General features: G+C 43.2%; 2 protein-coding genes across 2 annotated transcripts in view; both read left to right on the forward strand.

Annotated features, from left to right (window-relative positions):
• The window catches only part of ddr2l (discoidin domain receptor family, member 2, like), an 18,222-nt gene extending 9,304 nt beyond the window's left edge, over window positions 1-8,918 (forward strand). Inside the window, exons 8-17 of the mRNA XM_030791444.1 lie at window positions 2,718-2,964; window positions 3,265-3,354; window positions 3,625-3,773; window positions 4,272-4,476; window positions 5,614-5,861; window positions 6,054-6,181; window positions 6,858-7,055; window positions 7,734-7,968; window positions 8,231-8,380; window positions 8,519-8,918. Coding sequence (XP_030647304.1) covers window positions 2,718-2,964; window positions 3,265-3,354; window positions 3,625-3,773; window positions 4,272-4,476; window positions 5,614-5,861; window positions 6,054-6,181; window positions 6,858-7,055; window positions 7,734-7,968; window positions 8,231-8,380; window positions 8,519-8,653 — 1,785 coding nt within the window. The 3' untranslated portion in view covers window positions 8,654-8,918. The remainder of the gene's footprint in view (window positions 1-2,717; window positions 2,965-3,264; window positions 3,355-3,624; window positions 3,774-4,271; window positions 4,477-5,613; window positions 5,862-6,053; window positions 6,182-6,857; window positions 7,056-7,733; window positions 7,969-8,230; window positions 8,381-8,518) is intronic.
• Window positions 8,919-11,232: 2,314 nt separating this feature from the next.
• LOC115827821 (sesquipedalian-1-like) lies at window positions 11,233-13,559 on the forward strand. Its single transcript, XM_030791729.1, has 3 exons — window positions 11,233-11,253; window positions 12,343-12,434; window positions 12,658-13,559. The coding sequence occupies exon 3, from the start codon at window positions 12,678-12,680 to the stop codon at window positions 13,557-13,559; it is 882 nt and encodes a 293-aa protein (XP_030647589.1). The 5' UTR covers window positions 11,233-11,253; window positions 12,343-12,434; window positions 12,658-12,677.
• Window positions 13,560-20,000: the final 6,441 nt, after the last annotated feature.

The following is a 20,000-nucleotide window of genomic DNA, read 5'->3' on the forward strand; positions in this document are numbered from 1 at the left end:
GCAATAGTTTAGTGTAGTGTAATGTAGTCTCAGTGCAGTGTAGTGTACTGTGACACAATAACGGTGACACTGTTGTGTACCGGTATGTTTGTAGTTCTATAGTATATTTATGAAGTGGTGTAGTGTAGTTTTAGCCCAGTACACCTGTGGGATGGTACTGTGTAGTCAAGTGGAGTAAAGTTGGAGAGAAGTGTATTGTACTTATATTGTAGTGTAGTGTAGTGTAGTTTAGTGGTACAATACTGTGGTGTAGTTACATTGTTATAGTATACTGGTAGATTAGCATTGCATAGTGTAATTTAGTTAGAGTGTATAGTTGTAGTGTACTGTTGTATAGTTTAAGTGAATACTGTCATCGTGCTATAATGAACTGTAGTTCTAGGGTAGTGTAGTGTAACTTTAGTGTAGTGTAGTGTACATATAGACTATATAGAAACTATACCTCAACACCAACATCCTTGACCTGTGGTGTGCTCCAGGGGTCGATCGTAGGGCCTTTATTATTCAACCTTTATGTGCTCCTGCTTGGACAAATCATTCAAGACAATAAGATCTCTTAGGATAGCTATGCTGATGACGCCCAAATTTACCCAGCCCTCTCACCTAGCAACCACCCAGCCCTCTCACCTAACAACCACCCAGCCCTCTCACCTAACGACCACCCAGCCCTCTCACCTAACGACCACACAGCCCTCTCACCTAACGACCACCCAGCCCTCTCACCTAACGACCACCCTGCCCTCTCACCTAACGACCACCCTGCCCTCTCACCTAACGACCACCCTGCCCTCTCACCTAACAACCACCCTGCCCTCTCACCTAACGACCACCCTGCCCTCTCACCTAACAACCACCCTGCCCTCTCACCTAACAACCACTCAGCCCTCTCACCTAACGACCACCCAGCCCTCTCACCTAACGACCACCCTGCCCTCTCACCTAACGACCACCCAGCCCTCTCACCTAACAACCACCCAGCCCTCTCACCTAACAACCACCCAGCCCTCTCACCTAACAACCACCCAGCCCTCTCACCTAACAACCACCCAGCCCTCTCACCTAACAACCACCCTGCCCTCTCACCTAACAACCACCCTGCCCTCTCACCTAACAACCACCCAGCCTTCTCACCTAACAACCACCCAGCCCTCTCACCTAACGACCACCCAGCCCTCTCACCTAACGACTTTGGTCCCTTAGAATCTCTCCGTCAATGCATTGACCAACAGCTGGATGTCTCAAAATGTCCTTCAGCTGAATAAGGACAAAACTGAAATGATCTTATTTGGGAAAAATGAGGAGAGACTTGGGATTGCTACTCATCCTGATACAAAAGGATTTAAAGTGAAGGACACTGTTAAAAACCTGATTGTGTCTTGATTGCGATCTCAGGTTTAACAACCATGTGAAAGCAATAACTAAATCAGCTTTTTACCATCTCAAAAACTCAGCCAAACTTAGAGGCCTTATGTCAAAACATAACTTAAAAAAACCCATTCATGCGTTGATTTCTGGCAGGGTTGACTACTGCAATGGTCTTTTCACAGGCCTTTCCCAAAAAAACCCATCAAACAGCTTCAGCCTCTACAAAATGCAGCTGCTAGAGTTCTTACAAAAACCAAAAGAACTGACCACATTACTCCAATACTGAAGTCCTTACACTGGCTTCCAGTAAGTCACAGAACTGACTTTAAAGCACTGCTGCTTGTTTATAAATTAGTAAATGATGCAGGACCAAAATACCTCTCAGATATTTCAGCAGTACACACCTGCTAGACCTCTCGTATCACTGGAGAGAAACCTGTTGGTAATACCTAGTGTCTGAACTAGCCTCTATGCTGCTCATCTCTGGAACCAACTTCCTGATGACATCAAAGGTGCTCCAACTGCAGACAGTTTCAAATCTAGACTTAAAACCCAACTGTTTTCAAATGCTTTTGGTTAACTGATCGAATCCACCCCCCCACCCCCCCATCTTCTTTGATGCACTTTTATTTTTCTGTGTTCTTTTAGCTGTTTTAATGCACTCTTTGAATTAATGCACACATTGAATTACTAATGTGTATGAATTGTGCTATATAAATAAACTTGCCTTGCCTTGCCTAGACTAGGTAACTAGTGCAACTTTAGTGTAGTGTAGTGTACATATAGAGTAGTGTAGTGCAGTTTGGTTCTGGTACAGGCCGTACTCACTTTAGTGCACGGTTGTAAAGTATGTAGTTTGACTTAGTTAGAGCATTATAGCATGGTTGGAAAGTGCCACTGTCTAAAGTGGTATAGTTGTAGCGCGGTACAGTAAAATGAATGTGCATGTTGTTTGTACAGTGAAGTGAAGTGAAGTGAATTAGGAGTGAAGCATAAGAGGGTTAGTTGTTATGGGGCAGTTTTCAGTGCAGGATACTGAGCTTTATAAAGCGTGACTTGCATAGCGTCGTGTTGGGTTCTGCACAGGTCTCGACATGTCTCTGTTCAGACAACATGTGGCATGCAGGTATGTCAGTTTGAAGCGTTGTGATTCTAAAGCAGATCTGGGTTAATGTGGTAAGTGTAGACTATCATCTGAATTGTTTGTGATTTGATTTGTGGATATTTGAGGTGCGAGTCATTATCTAAAGTATCTTCTATAACTAGATATAAAACAACATTTGAATGTTTGATGTGGTTTTTTTTTTTTGTCTTTCCCGCTCATCCCTCCATGTCTGTCTCATTCCGAGCAGGTTCATAGCAACAACATGTTCTCCCGGGGGGTGAAGATCTTCTCGTCTGTGTGGTGTGTGTTTAAGCCGCGTCTCATTGCCGAGTGGGAACCGGACGCTGTGGAGTTTCACACTGTTTTGGACGACAGGAACCCCAGCGCTCGCTACGTCACTGTTCCTCTGGAACGCCGCACGGCTAAAGCCCTGCGCTGCCGATTCTTCTTCGCCGACACCTGGATGATGTTCAGCGAGATCTCCTTCCAGTCCGGTATGACTAAGACTGCACTAACCCCCATACGCATTCCCGGTCCTCATTCCCGGTCCTCGTTCCCGATCCACATTCCCGATCCACATTCCCGATCCTCATTCCCGATCCACATTCCTAATCTGCATTCACATTCCCATTGTCTCATTCCCATTTCAATTCCCATTCATATTATCATTACATTTATATTCTCATGCCTGTTTCCGGAATATCTACAGTTTCTATTCTGTTTTAGATCTACATTCCCGTTTCCATTTCGGTTCCTAATTCCCGTTTCTGCTCTCTCCCGTTGTTTCATAGCAGACAGTATAATCCCCACTCCCTTGAGTCCAGTGGTGAACTCAACCTTGGCTGAAATGGACACCTCCAGCCCGACCACTCTTAAGATCACTGGTGAACAGCTCCACTCACATGATTCCAAATGTCTTTGTCTCACACATGTCATTGTGTAAAAAAACAGTCTTGTTCCAAGACAGATTGTGGGTACATGACAAATATATCACGTGATGACTAGGACAGAATTTCTGTTGCTCCTGTCTAAGTTCACTCATACGTTACTCATTTACACTTACAGCATGTTTGTTTTTAATAAACTCTGTCAAGCTTTGACCCTAACCCTCACTGCACAGTTCACCTATGACTGACCTTCTCTCTGATTGGCAGAAGTCGTGACCACTCCAGCAAAATCGGACCCAGCTGAAGAAGGGAGCAGCTCGATTCTGATTGGCTGTCTGGTTACAATCATCCTCTTATTGGTCATTACCATTTTTCTCATTCTGTGGTGCCAGTACGTGTGTAAAGTTTTGGAGAAGGTAGGAATAAAACGCACTGAAACATTTACTGTTAGTATAGCAGAAACATCATTCTCTATGTCATATTCAGCTTCAGTTTATAAACGAATCCTTTATTGAAACAGTACAAGTGTTGTTCTGGTGCGCTGATTTAGAGTCTAGTGATATTCAGATTTCTGAATTTCTTGGATTTTCACAGATTTCTTGGCAGTGGTTGAAATTACTTGTCTTGTCAGGCCAGTTTGAGAATGCTCTCTGGGCTCATCTGAGTGGACATTAAGTTGTCCGCTGCACAGAAAGGAAATGGGTATTGGGAATTCCACTGGAAGTATTTGGAATTGCAGTGTAAATGGGAATAGGAATTAGAATATGGAAGCATGTGAATGGGACAGGATGCAAGTTTACAATAAACACATTGTATACATTCTTGGCAGGGGTGTCTATTAATGCGATGTGTTTTATAAACAGAATTCCTGAAAAAAGAAAAAACATATATATATTTTTTTTTTAATGTCCCAGGCTCCAAGACGTATTTTGGAAGAAGAGGTGACCGTACGTCTGTCTTCCAGTAGTGACACCATCATTCTCCAGACCCCCCCAGTGCCCCCCCGGGTCTCCATAGATCCTCCTTACGAGAGGATTTTTCTGTTGGACCCTCAGTATCAGGATCCAGCTGCACTGAGGAACAAACTACCAGAGCTTCCCCAGAGTGCAGAGGCCTCAGGTACATCCAGCTCTCCCTCTCTGGGATACACCGTCAAAGCAACAAGTTTCACACAAGTAGATAATAAATGCATCATAAGAGTGTATTGAGACTTCAGAAAGATTTAAAAAACCCAAAACTGGTCTGCCTGTGCCCTTTCTCTGTTTGGTGATTTAAATCTCTACAGCCACAGGCTCTCTCTCCCTGTCCTTCATCTGAATTAGATGCTTTTGGTCCAACTCAAACACCCTGCATGCTGCTCTCCAGGTTCATCTCTCCCTCTCTCTTTCTCTCCTTCTCCTTCTCCTCCTCCTTTCCCCTTCGGCCTTCATCCTCAGTAAATCTATCTGTGACCTCGGGGTGACCTCTCACAGCATGACCCCTGACCTTCCTCATGGTAAGGGTTAAAGGTCAGCTCTTCTGAATCTCTACCACCGTGTCACTCCAGTTGATTTTGGTGTCTTTGTGTTTTCGCCTCGTTTAAGAGTCAGCCGAGAGTCAGTGTAAACTCCTGATTCTGTTCCTGTGTGTTTGGTTCCATGTCTCTCTGATGTAATACCACATTTTTTAAGAAGATTATTGGTCTATTTAGTCTTATCTGTCTTTAAATGAAAATCACATGTCATGATCCTCATGCTATCCACCAAGAAGATGAATTTGCTGTTCTTCTCTCTCTCCTTCTTTCTCTTTCACTCTCTCTCTCTGTCTTTCAAAATAATAATAATAATAATAATAATAATGATAATAATAATAATAACAATAATAACAATAACAACAATAATAACAACAATAATAATAATAATAGTGTTGATTGTTTAGTGTATATTAGCAGAATGATTGGGTGATAACTGAGTATTTTCTCTCATTGACTGTAATTGACTCTCATTGACTCTCATTCTCATTGGCTGTAATTGACTCTCATTGACTTTCATTCTCATTGGCTGTAACTGACTCTCATTGACTCTCATTCTCATTGGCTGTAACTGACTCTCATTGACTCTTATTCTCATTGGCTGTAACATTGACTCTCATTGACTCTCATTCTCATTGGCTGTAATTGACTCTCATTCTCATTGGCTGTAACATTGACTGTTTAATGACAGGAGAATGACTGGATGATAGTTGAGTATTTTTTCTCTCTCTCTGTCTCCGTCTCAGGGTGTGGGGGCGGCTACGCGGAGCCGGACGTGACCCTTTGTACCCCCCATCACCCGTCTTTTCAGAGCAGTGTTCCGCATTACGCCGAAACCGACATCGTCAGCCTACAGGGTGTTACCGGGAGCAACATGTATGCCGTTCCCGCGCTCACCGTCGATTCGCTCACGCGTAAAGACATCTCTGTGGCCGAGTTCCCACGGGAACGCCTCGTCTTCCGAGAGAAACTGGGGGAGGGACAGTTTGGAGAGGTGAATTGGAAAAAAAAACTGAACTGAGAATTTGGACAGCGTAAGATATTCTGTATCAACTAATCCAAGCAAATAAAGAGGACCCGCGATTCATGTTATTAAAGATCCACTCTGCTGAAACGAATTATCTCTCTCCTGAGCCAAGAGGTCTTCTTGGACGCTCATTTGCATTCTCTCTCCTGATTGGTTCAGGTTCATCTGTGTGAGGCAGAGGGTTTGCCCGAATTTCTGGGTGAGGGGTCTCCTCTACCTGAGCGTGACGGGAGGCCGGTCTTGGTGGCAGTGAAACAGCTACGGCCAGATGCCACCAGCCAAGCCAGGTGTGTGTGTGTGTGTGTGTGTGTGCGTGTGCGTAAGTGTGTTAATGTGTGTGTGTGTGTGTGCGTGTGCGTGTGTATGTGTGTGTGTGTGTGTGTGTGAGTGTGCGTGTATGTGTATGTGTATGTGTATGTGTGTGTGAGTGTGTGCGTGTGCGTGTGTGTGTGTGTGTGTGTGTGTGTAAGTGTGTGTGTGTAAGTGTGTGTGTGTGTATGTATGTGTGTGTGTGTGTGTGTGAGTGTGCGCGTGTGTGTGTGTGTGTGTGTATGTATGTGTGTATGTGTGTGTGTGTGCACGTTTTAAAAATCTGCACAGCGCTCGAGTCACCAGATCTGAATCTGTTCCTGAAACCCCTTAAAAAGTGTCCTGTAACTCTTGCTATTTTGTGCATAGCAAGTTTTGTAACCACTGATGAATTATTTCAGACCAAAGAACACACTACAGTTGTCAAAGTTATGTTGTTTTCAAGTGCACGCCTAACTGCACTTCCGCTGGTTGGTCTGGATTTTTTGTGAGGATCAAAAACGTTATTTTTCTTAATCTAATCTAAGTTAACAGTTTTAGAGTTCATTTAGTGCTGAGAGAACTTGCCGAATAAAAGGCAGATGAAGACAGATTTTCTCTAAAGTGATTCCTCTGACCCCACTGACTGATGATGACTTTCTGACCTTGTTTTAGGAACGACTTTCTGAAGGAGATCAAGATCATGTCTCGTCTTAACGATCCCAACATAATTCAGCTGTTGTGTGTGTGTGTGAGGTCTGATCCGCTGTGTATGGTGACAGAGTACATGGAGAACGGAGATTTGAACATGTTTCTGTCCCAGAGGGAGATAGAGAGCACCCTCACTCACGCCAACAACATCCCCTCAGTCAGGTCTGAACTGCCTGTCCATCTACTGCCTATCACTGTGTACCTGACTCTGTCTAGACATACCTAACTCTATATATACCTAACTCTATCTATGTGTACCTAACTCTATCTATATGTACCTAACTCTATATATATACCTAACTCTATCTGTATGTACCTAACTCTATCTACACCTAACTCTATCTATGTGTACCTGACTCTATATATACCAAACTCTCTCTCTCTCTCTCTTTCTCTCTCTGTCTCTCTCTTTATATATATATATATATATATATATATATATATATATATATATATATATATATAGCTAACTCTATCAATCAACTCTATCTATCTATCTATCTATCTATCTATCTATCTATCTATCTATCTGTTTAACTAAATAACTATTACTCCATACTTTCTCTTTCACTCTCTGTTGCTCATCCACCTTTTAGTCACTGCTTGTTGGCTTTGATTGACAGGACTAATGTAGTGACAGGACTAATGTAGTCACAGGACTAATGTAGTGACAGTAAGATGTAAACTTGCTTTAGGATATAAACTCTACAACTGGAGTTGTAGCACTGTAGACTTTACATGGACGTTTACTTGAAGGCTTTCAGCTGTGAGCAAAGACCAATACATCATTCATAACTGAACAGTTTTCTCTGTGGTGTCTGTCTGTTCTTCTTGCTGCAGTCTGTCAGATCTGTTGCACATGTCTGTGCAGATCTCATCGGGAATGCGATATCTGGCCTCCTTAAACTTTGTGCATCGGGATCTGGCCACCCGGAATTGCCTCCTGGACCGCAGACTGACCATAAAGATCGCTGACTTCGGCATGAGCCGGAACCTGTACAGCAGCGACTACTACCGCATCCAAGGCCGGGCTGTCCTGCCTATTCGCTGGATGGCATGGGAGAGCATTCTACTGGTGAGAGAGAGTGTGTGTGTGTGTGTGTGTGTTTGTGCTTTAGTTGAGCGTGTAAGTGCTTTACTTTGTGTTTGTGTGTGCGTGTGTATGTGTGTGTGCCTGTGAGTGTGTCAGTGCTTTGTCTGAGTGTGAAAAGGCTTTAATTTGTGTGTGTGTGTGTGTGTGTGTGTGAGTGCTGTAGTTAATGCCTTGGTCTGTGTGTGTATGGGAGTGTACGTATGTGTCTGTGATTCTCTGTAACCAGTGACATGTCTGTGAACAGGGTAAGTTTACCACTGGTAGTGATGTGTGGGCGTTCGGAGTGACTCTGTGGGAGATTTTTACTCTGTGTAAGGAGCAGCCGTACAGCCTGCTGTCTGACGAACAGGTTATCGAAAACACTGGGGAATTCTTCAGAAACCTGGGACGACAGGTTAGCTCTCCGCTCTCCTTGTCCTCTCATCCCTCTTCTGTGTGTGTCGCCGTGGAAACGTAATGCCATTAACCTCATTTCTCTCTCTCTCTCTCCCTCATCCCCAATATCTTGTGCCCCGCCCTCTCTCTTTCTCAGATCTATCTCTCAGCTCCCCCGCTCTGTCCACCCTCTCTGTATGAACTGATGATGTGTTGCTGGAGTCGTGACATCAGCGACCGTCCCTCATTCAACTGCCTGCACCAGGCCCTGCGACTTCACACCACCCTGTGAACTCTGACCTTTCACCCCTGGAGAGCTGGTGATGGGTTTTGGGGATCAAGTTGAGGTCACATATCTCTCTCTCTCTCTCTCTCTCTCACTCTCTCTCTCACCATCCTAGGAAAGAGAGGGAGAGAGGAACTGAACAGAGCCACGATGTAGCTTCCACAGCACAGGACAGAAAGAGACGCACCACAGAGGAGCATTGTCGACTTTTGACTTTAATTGTCGACTTTTGATTTTAACCAAACAGTGACTTCGATTTCTTCGGCTACTTCTTCTTTTTTTGTGTGTCTTTTTTGTACTCTTATCTAAGATTGTTTGAGACTATTTTCCATATTTTTAAAAAAAAACAAACAAAAAAAAAAACTTTTGTTGAAATTTTATTTGAAAACAGAGAACCAAAGACAACACCAGGGTCTGTTTTTAATGTTAGGTCTTAAAAACTCAACTGGAGGAAAGTGTTTGTTGTGTTGGTCCTGTGGTTGTTAGTTATAAAGCACTGCTGTCTTTTTTTTTTTTTTTTCTTGTTTTTCTTTTTTCGTCCTTTTTTCCTTATTTACCCCCACACTGGAGCGCGTATTCTTACTCTCTTTTGTCGTTTGTTTCATTTTGTTGTCGTTTTTGTTTTTCTCTGATTATGAATGTTATACAGGTTAATTTGGATTCAGTCGGGTGGAACTCTGATTCTCCTGACTCGGGCGTAACTACTGTTTCGGTTAGAATAGAACCCTGAGGGAGGTTGTCATGCCAACGAGGACCGATGTGCAATGGAATGCGCTGTCTCCAAATGGACCACTTCTCCCACCCAGTGCCTTACCTTAGACACCTAATCTTCATTATACACCAGACAGTTTTTCTCACTGGTGAAAGACCATTCCCTCAGACAGATAAACAGGTCAGCAGGATGATAAACCAGTCCAACAGTACGCAACTGCTGGAGGAAGCTTTTTGGACGGTTTGTGTTTATTAAGGGAAACAGAGGGAAATGTTCTTTGCATGTCCTCTTTTGTGGATTTATTCTTAAATTGTCAAAATGTGTTTTGAAAAAGATTGAACTTTTGATTTCATTTTTTTTTCTTCAATTAGTCATCTTCAAATCTGAATCAAAACCTTTGCGATAGTTTTCACTCGTCCAGCAGAGTTGTGGGGGTCTGATTTCACGGCTCTGATTGGCAGGCACATGATAAAAAGAGGGATTTGTGTGAAAATATATAATCATTTCAAGCACGTTGTTCATTTTCAAATTCTGTCTGATCTAGCCCTCATTCCTGATTTAGTGAAATTTCATTTCAAGGACATATGTATCCACCTGGACAGGTCCAATACACACAAACCGTGTGTATGACAAAGACAGGAGTCAACGGACGTTTGTTGAAAGTCAAAGCTGTTTGTTTGTTTGTTTTTGTATGTCATTTGCATAATATCCTTTTTTTGAAAAAAATATTTTATCTTTACTGTATTTTTTAGGTTGTTATACTGTTTTTTTGTGAGTGTTTTGTTGTTTAAAGGGTTTGGCTACCATTGAGGGATGTGTTTTGCTTTCTTAGTGGTAGCACTGGGAATGACTTAGCATCAAAATGGTTGAACTGGGATTTTGCCATCTGACTGGGCGTTTAAGTCCGCACATTGGGAGGGAAACCACTAAACGCAGTCTCCTAGATGCCTTTTGCTGGACTCAGTCTCCCAGAAGCCTTTGCTGAAGTGAGCCTGTGGTCTTTTCTGTTATCACTGCATAGAGTATGTTTTTATCTGTTTTTGTCTCTGTTTTTATCTTTTTTCTTCCAAAGATGTCATGGCAGATCAAGAGGGAATGGGATGGAGTTTGTGCGTGTGTGTGTTTGTGTGTATGTGTGTGTGTGTGTGTGTGTGTGTGTGTGTGTGTTTGTGTGTGTGTGTGTGGCATGCCTACTTGTATTTGACAGTGTGAAAAGATGGATTTTTGATGTGTTTCTCTAAGTGCAGCCACATTTTCGCACAAAGAGTCTTTGTGTGTGTGTGTGTGTGTGTGTGTGTGTTGTACGTGAGTTCTCTTTCATCAGTTTACTAAATGAACGAATGGCTGTCATGATCGATCTTTCCTTTTTAACGGTTCTATACTTCAGTTCTTTGATGACGTTCGTGTCTATCAATGTACATAGTGTAGGCAGAGTAGATGTGTATAATAATATATTGGGAACTATGGAAGACATTCTGCACCATAATATCCCTTTTAACTTTGTTCATTCTCGATTCTCATATTAAAAACAAACTTGACATAACTTTAATGTTAAGTGTTTTTTTCATATGTTTCGCTTACTCAGCTGTTTATCATGCTGTCAGGCACCGCAGTAAATTGAGCTCCTTGAGTTCCTTGACAGACGTCCTCCAACATATCACTCGTTTGCACTGTGCTTAGATCCCGTATCAATCGTATTAAAGGTCATCTTAAAAGGCCAGAGATATAAAACGGATTTTCAGGGTAACCGAGAACAAACAGCCTAAGTTGCTTTGTGCAGCAAGACTGTTTGTCGAGAGCGAGGTGCTTGAGATTCCATGAATGTCACGTGATTCGAGAGGGAAAAGGAAGAATGCAGAAGAGAGGACAGAGAGAAAACGTCTGGAAGTATACGGTACGTAAAAGACAACGCCGTCTGTTTAGGATGATGTAAGTTGTTGCACACATATGATTTATTGTACATGTAACGATGTTTTGACAAATGCTTTGTGTGTGCAGTCCGCTCGAGTGAAATACCCCAAGTCTGTGTACTCAAAGTTCCTCGTACGGTATTCAGCTAGCTGGCAAAATTATTAATTTTCCTCTTGCTACTCTATTGTCAGCTAACAAAGAAACTTAATTTTCTTAATCTGGGGTTAATTTAGGACGCTGAACTTTTTCAGAGCATTTGAAAATTAAAGTAATCGGGCTGTAGTCCGCCAGTCAGACAGTAATCAACAAAGGAGCTCCACAGCGTTTCTTAAAAAAAGAAAATCTTTGTATGAGAACTAGCCAACGACTGCAGTCTAGAGAACTAACCCTCAAACTATGACGATAAATGAAGTGTGTATAGTGACACTGCAAACCGTCAAAAATAATTTAGCCCTCTCCAAAGCTAAGTTAGCTTTCATAGCTAGTTACAGTTTCATCTCTATGAAACATTAGCAGTGCTCGAGTTTGTTGGCGTGGTCTCAGTTTTACTCCCGAACGTCAGCAAAACGAGTTTTATTCGCTTGTTTTCTCATTGACTTTATGGTCATCTGTCGTAAAATATCCCGTGAAAGTCGTTAAGATCCTTTGAAAGTTTCGACATAGATAATTCCTTTTGTTAGGATTGGAGAATTGTTTTGGGAAAGAGCATATGATGTTTGTCTGTCACATGTGTTTGAGTAGTAATTTACTCATAGAAGCAAATTTAGTCATGTCTTCAACTTCGCTATATCTTCTCTTGCGATTATAGTCACGCATCCACGTCAGCATCGAGGCAGTTATTGTGACCGCGCTTAATTTTAGCAAGACTTTACTCGGTGCGTTTAGCCCACCGGTTTCGGTACCTTATTGTGTTGTTTGTTGTTGTTGTTTAGTTAACTAACAAATAGGGAGATATCATTTGGACTAAAGCTTCTAAACGTCAAACTGGATATTACTGAGTTTCTCAGTTTCACAGAAATGACACCAAATGTCCCAGATATTCTAATGCGCAGCGTATTGTTGTTTGTAACAGTGAATTCCGACCGGGGAATGGCAACGATCTTGGAATGCAGCTTTCGTGAAGAGAAACGGTGGACCTACAATAACTGCATGAATATGAAACTAGTGAGTCTGTCTGTTTTCTCTGGCAACATTATTCTTCACTGCCCTATGTCTCTCTCTCTCTCTCTCTCTCTCTGTCTCTATCATAACTTTCTGTGCTAGACACAAAATATTAAGCCAAACTCAGTTTTCTTTTTCCTTTGTTCTGCAGAATTAATTTTCTACAGAAAATGAACCATGACAAACCCACATTAGTAATCCAGATTAACAGTTTTCTCCGTCACAGGTCTGCCCTGTCTGCTAGCCATGAAGCTAAACGAACGTAGCGTCGCCCATTATGCCACCTGCGACTCGCCGCCCGACAAGACGGGTTTTCTGTTCAAGAAGGGCGAGCGGAACACGGCCTACCACCGTCGCTGGTTCATTCTCAAGGGCAACATGCTCTTCTACTTCGAGGAGCGCGACAGTCGGGAGCCGATCGGGGTCATCGTCCTGGAGGGCTGCACCGTGGAGCTCTGCGAATCCGCCGCCGAAGAGTTCGCTTTTGCCATCAAGTTCGACTGCGCCCGCGCCCGCGTCTACAAGATGGCGGCGGAAAGCCAGGCGGGCATGGAGTCGTGGGTGAAGGCGCTGTCCCGCGCCAGTTTTGACTACATGCGTCTGGTAGTGCGGGAGCTGGAGAGACAGCTGGAGGATCTGCAGGAAGGAATCGCCAAATCAGGGCAAGGCAAAGCCAAAAACGGCGCCAAGAGGCAGCCGCAGGCGCCGACCCAGGGTCCTGGGACATGGACTAAAGGTCCTGGGGGGGTCAGTAGTGTTGGGCAGGCTGGATCCACCAACACCCCTGCCCTCCCTGGGCCACAGGCTGGCGAGGTGGCGCCTCCTACGGTCTCCGTCAGGGACGGCAGCGTGGCCTGGACCAACTCTTCTCCCCTGGCTAACGGGTGTAGCGGGGAGAGTCCCGGAGGAGGTGGAGGTGGAGGTGGCGGTGGTGGAGTACCTACTGTGTCTTGGGAGGTGGGGGGAAGAGCGGATGGAGTCCGAGCTCCGCCCGTACCCCCCCGGAGGAAAGTAACCGGGTCGCTGGAAAGCCCCGTTTCCCCAGAGACGGTGTGCTTCTCCAAACTTCACGACTGGTACGGACAGGAGGTGGCGGAGCTGAGGGTGGAATGGCTGCAGAGTCAGTGAGGCTGACTTACACTTACACATACACATACACATACACGTGCCATTGTCAGACAGCTACACACTCACACGCACGCACACACACAGACAGACAGACACACACACACGCACGCACAGACACACACCCGCATGCACAGACACACACACACAGACACACACGCACACACACACAGACAGACACACACACACACGCACAGACACACACACACCAGCCCCATATTCCAGTACTCTCCCGCGACCCAGCCTCGCTTGGAGGAACTGATATTTTGAGAAGGTCTGTTTTCAGTGTTCACTCGGAAAAACTGACAACATACAAACCGTATGTTCTGAACTGAGGAGCTTCCCTGAGCCCATATGTACCAAGTGTCAGAGTAAGAGTGCTGATCTAGGATCAGTTCTCTTCTGTCCTTGTTATTGTGTTGGTTAGGATTTAGGAGAGGCAAAAAACTGATTTTGGATCAGCGCTTTTACTTTGTGCCTTCAGCTTTTTCACACTGATAATGACAGTAATTAAATCATCAGTGTCACTTTTTGTCAGATTTTTTTTATGTAAACAAACAGAATTTTTAAAAACAGGGATGTTAATCCTTTTCTTTTGCCATATTGTCTTCCAAATGAAAAATGTAACACCTGTTAACACCTGGTTATTTATACCTTTGTATGTTTTTTTTTGTAGTTAACATTTCCCTACATTGATAATGTTGTTTTTAACTCACTGGTTTTATTTGATAGGATAAACAGAGCAGTTTGTCTTAATGCAGCCAGCTAATGTAAGCTGCTTTTGTTTCAACCTTTTTTTACGAGTTCCCCCAAGTATGATTTTTATACGGATAATGTGTTTGTCTTACAGTCAGGAAAACTAAGTATGTTCCAGTGTAAAGATTCGGTATCAGAATACGACCAGTGTAGTGTTGACGTGGGCTGTGAGCGCAAAAGGTTTCTGACAGTGTTATATGAAGTGCCAAATACACTTAAATACCACTCCCAGGGCGGTAAAACGTAACCCTTGAAGAAAAGCACCGCTACTACCGTATTTTCCTACGACGGCAGCATTATTGTGTGACGGCTGTTTTGAAAACAGCGAAACTGTAACTATCTGAATACCAAAGCTCCTCTAGGTACTCGCGTCAACGTTTACAACTGATATATTTCCGTTTGCGCTCCCAACGTATTAATCTAACCGCGTGTAGAAACCAGTTTCATGTTGACAGATGTCAAACCTGGTTAGGAACAAATACAAAAAGAAAGGCAGGCTAAAAATAGCATTATCTCTGACCAGACCAGTTTTGAAGACATTGTGAACGAATCTTATCTTATTAGACAAGACAGCAAAGCAAACACACGCGCACGCACGCGCGCACAGAGTATTGGCTCAAAATTCATTCAGTAACTAACACATTGACCTCGTGCACCTGTTTCTATTTCTGTGGCATTTTACAGGCTTAACTCGCGCACGTTAGCATTGAGATCCGTGGCCATTGAGACAGTGGTAGAATTACCAGCAGATTATGTACAGTTGAAGATTTATGTGAAGGCAAACATATGTCAGTAATACAATGTGTTATTCAATAGATTATGCTCGTGTCTCCTCTTTGTAGACCTTGTGTTCGGAGAAGAAGAGCGATTCTGAAAGCGATGTACAGCAGAAAGAACCCGAGGCAGAGGTATTGCGTGTGTCTTCAAATGCAATCCGTTAACTTTATGTCACTTTACGCAGCGTTGGTCTTTACAGAACAAGGAGGGATTGCCGCGTAATATGGTACGATTGAAGTTCCCCATACACTTCAACCCCGAAAATGTTACTGTAACTCAGAATATTCGAAGGCACTGAATGTATCAAAATATTACTGAATTAACACCCCCTCTCCCCAAGTTACTGATAAATATTTAATGTAAGAGGGTGGGTGGCAGTTACAAGTGAGTACTATGCCCAAGAGACTGATTTCTGTTTTCAGTGCATATTTTGTAAATCCCTTCACTGAAAGACTTATAACGTGTCGTTTGATCAGATCGTCTCGAAAAGAATTGTAATGAACTTTGATCCAAAAATTATTCAATAAAGTAGATCATTATGACTAAGTCTGTGTTGGCGTGGATGGGGAGGGAAGGGGGGTGTTTTGGGAATGTTTTTTTTTTTTGTTGTTTTTGTTGTTCTTTAAATAAAAGAGGCGAATGAGTTGAAATTGTTTCTTGTAAGGACCTTTTGTCAGTATTGATCTCCAAAGAGTACACTGCCTCTAGATGTCACCAAACATTTATTAAGGCTGCCGCTAAATATCACCGACTCTAATTTGAACCCTTTTAACTGGCCTTCAAAAATGCTTCGTAACACCTCCAGATTATTAGTTTTAACAACCTCAAAACTACGACATGCCGTACACAGGGTGGCAGAGGGAGAATTTCAGTTATTGACGCAGTGTTCTCGAACGAGTCCGGGTCAGTTTTGGACAAAAGTCTGATGTCAAAATTGTACTCATTAGATCCACGGATCATACTGCCACATTTTTGGTTGAATTACGATGCCTTTTTTAAATAAAGGAATAAATAAGTACCCGGCCACGCTAAATTCAAGTCTTGTTAATGTGTTAAAACAAAGCACTGGAGGTCAGCTATAACTAGTTAATTACAAAAGCCTGGACTACTTCTTAGTCTTCCGCGAAGGATTAAATTAACAGACCCGGTTACGTATTTCTCAGAAGTTATATTGACAGCGAGTACGCCCAAGGCTGCAAATGAGTAATTCTATCTGATAACACCATGTGAATGACATATACATTTACGCCTATTGGTTTAAAAAGCCCTTACATAACCGCTTAATGTTTAAGGTTTTTGACAGCGGAAATAACGAGACTCGGGCATTTTTCCCAAAATATGTGAAGCCAGCCAAAAATGTGGATCGTGGTGAAGCCGGATGGTGTGCTGATATTTCCTGTTAAAAGTCTTAAGTGCCAACGATTTGGAAAAATGATGCAGATAATCCATTATTAGCTGAATTCCAGTCCGTGTGGTAACAGTTGTGTGAAGTTGACACGAATTGAAGTGTTCATTCTTTTGAACCCTAAGATCCAGACGCACCTCACTGAAAACGACTAGAAATGTATTTAAATATTTTTTAAAAGTAAAGTTTTTACATACACAAAAAAGATTCATTTATAATTGCACATTTTATGGTGCTTTGTTTTTAGCGTTACATTGATCCATGGTTGCTCAGAAAGTAGGCGGAGAGAGAGCGAGAGCGAGAGAGAGAGAGAGAGAGAGAGAGAGAGAGAGACTTTTATGTTGGCAAATTTATTTAGACTCTGACGCCACACTATGGTTGACCATTGCTTATTGTCGCATACTTCCTGGAGCTTTTTTTCCGCGCCTTGGTTTCCTTCCTGAAAGTTTACGCAGACCTGTTGTTGCACGCATCCAAAATGACACAGAAAATAACGGGTATCTGGGCTGGCAGGTAAACTCCTCATACATTTATTGTTGTTGTTTTCTGAGGTGTGTTGTGAAGTTTGTTAAATTTATAAAAACAAGGTATTAAGTTGAAACAGAGAGAAATTTCAGATCCAGAAATTTCTTGCTCCAGATAACGGAAAACTTGACGGAGTTATTTGGAGGTTCGTCCAATTTGGGTCTGCGGTCCAAGATAACCATTGACTTACATAAATACGGTACAAGTCGCCAAAGCAAGGGGATCTATATTAGTCAAAGACCTTTCTGTTATCAAAGACCGCAGAGGGAGAAAAAGACTTTTTCTGTTTCACCATCGTTGCACTGTGACTTCGTCTAAGTGAAGTTACACGAGGTTCGCGTGCAGTGATGTGGAGAACCACTGAACGCATGGACATTTAAAGGGCTGTCTGTCTCTCATAACGCTGAATGACTTTTATTTGGCCCGGTTCTCCAGTTATGCGAACTACGTATTAATTCTAAGAAAAAACCCCAGCACTCTCGTCATGTCCTCTTGACCGTGGTAGCTTTTTGCCAACTTTTGTGCCTGTGCGCGTTTTCGTTCATGCGCAACTTTTTTTTTTTTTATACATTTATCATTTTACAATTGCTCAGTTAAATGAACTTGGATAGGATCGCCGTGCAGCAATTCTGCAGAATTTAAATAGCGATTACAAGTTTTCTTCATAGTCTGCTGAATTTGTGGTTGGAGCTACTACGAGCAACCTTCGCAGTTCAACATATGTTTATGCAAATAAGCGCTGTCCAGATGTTCTCCCACACGGGCCCCTTGGAAAAAAGTCGTCAGAACCACACGTTAGTCATCGAAATGCGTGTAGCGTGTATACCAAACACCTCTTTTACAGTGGCTGCGGCACGCGGCACACTTTTTCAGTTTAATTACTCTGTTCAGTTACTTGGTACCTTTCGTCTCGTCAGAGTTTAAAAGACACCGTCCCTATTGAAATTGTGAGAAGCCACGAGACTAAAAAAATGTAAGACGAGTGAGAGAAAGTTGTATTGAGTTCATGGAAAGTTGACGACTTTGGGGAGCAATTGTGCGTTAGGGTTAGTAAGAGGCGTAGCGCATGTGTGATTTTAGTCTATAAAAAGACAGGATTCCGAACTTGTTATATAAAACCGATAGTACAGGAGAATACCCGACAGTTTACATGATGTTTCCACTTAATCGCGGGTTTGATTCCTGTATTGTCCAATTTATTTAGTGCCTTCGTCTCAGTTCTGACTGTAGTGTTACAGTTCAGTTCTGAAGCGCAGAAAGATGTGTGTGTGCAAGCATGTATCTGTGTGTGTCCGCGGGCGTCTGTATGTGTGTGTATGTGTGTGTGTGTGTGAGAGAGAGAGAGAGAGGGAGAGAGAAAGCAAACACATGTGTGTATGTGTAACTATGCATATGTGTCTGTTTGTGGGTGTGTGGGTGTGTGGCAGAAATGGCTGCAGAATGCTTGTGCTTCTCTAGCAGAACAGTTATTATATTTGAATGTGAAAGAATAAAGGGATGGGGAGGGAGAGAGACTGTGCATGTGTGTGTGTGTGTGTGTGTGTGTGTGTATGTGTGTGTGTGTGAAGCTGAATCAGATGGACTGACTCCATACTGTGACTCACTGGTTGTAATTATACATACTCAGACTGACTCCTTGGCTCTCTGTAATATTCACGTTTGACTGAAACTGTTCTCTCTCCAGAGGTACGAGAGTCTTTCTGTAGACTGGTCTGCCCCTGTGAATTCACGGCATTACACAGCAGAGACAGGGAGGGGAGGCCTTCAGTGCGAGACAGACAGAGAGAAAAAGGAGAGAGAGTGAGGCTGGGTGGGTGGGGGGTATTCAGAGGCAGAGAAAGAGATCAGGCCCCCCCCAAAATCCCCCCCCCCCCACCCTTAAGAGAGGAACAGCATGTAGCGATGTGGCTGCATGATACTAAACACAGTGGGGTGTGCGTGTGTGTGTATGTGTGTATGTGTATGTGTTTGTGTGTGTGTGTGTGTGCATGTATATATATATATATCTCTGTGTGTGTGCGTGCATGTATATATATATATATATCTGTGTGTGCGTGTGTGTATGTGTGTGCATGTATATATATATATATATATCTATCTATCTATCTATCTATCTTTGTGTGTGTGTGTGTGTATGTGTGTGCATGTATATATCTGTGTGTGTGTGTGTGTGTATGTGTGTGCATGTATATATATATCTGTGTGTGTGCGTGCGTGCCTGTGTGGCCCTCTTTGAATCTGTGTTTAATGAAAGAGGTAACAATGAACATGTACGAACAAGAATGGTGAAAATTACAACCTTTCTTGCATGGTTCACTCATCTCTCTCTCTCTCTCTCCCTCCCTCTCTCTCTCTCTCCCTCCCTCTCTCTCTCTCTCTCTCTCTCTCTCCCTCCCTCTCTCTCTCTCTCTCTCTCTCTCTCTCCCTCTCTCTCTCTCTCTTTCCCGCTCCCTTTCTCTCTCTCCTTGTAAAAGTTCAGAAGGGCAAGACAAGTTGAGGAGTCTGTTTTCTGCGTCTTTCTCTCTCTCTGTTTGAATGTGCGTGTGTGTGTTTGTGTGTGTGTTTGTGTGTGTGTTTGTGTGTGTGTGTTTGTGTGTGTATGTGTTTGTGTGTGTGTGTGTGTTTGTGTGTGTATGTGTTTGTGTGTGCGTGTGTGTTGCCTACAGGGAGAAACTGCTCAAAGACAGAACAACTGGTAGCACAGACACAGGAAGTGGATTAAGCACACAGAGCCACACACACACACACACATTGTCTCCTCTTTGTGAAAATGCAGAACCAACTTAGAAAGGCAGAAGGTATCGCTTGTCATCTAGTTCTACCTCAGCTCAACTGAACGATTTTCTCATGCTCTCTCCTTCTCACACACATACACACACGCACGCACACACGCACACACACACACACACCCCCACACCCACACACACGCACACACACATGCACATACACACACACACACATACATGCACGCACAGAAACAC

The sequence above is a fragment of the Chanos chanos genome, chromosome 14 (assembly GCF_902362185.1).
Source record: "Chanos chanos chromosome 14, fChaCha1.1, whole genome shotgun sequence".
Classification (NCBI taxonomy): Eukaryota; Metazoa; Chordata; class Actinopteri; order Gonorynchiformes; family Chanidae; genus Chanos; species Chanos chanos.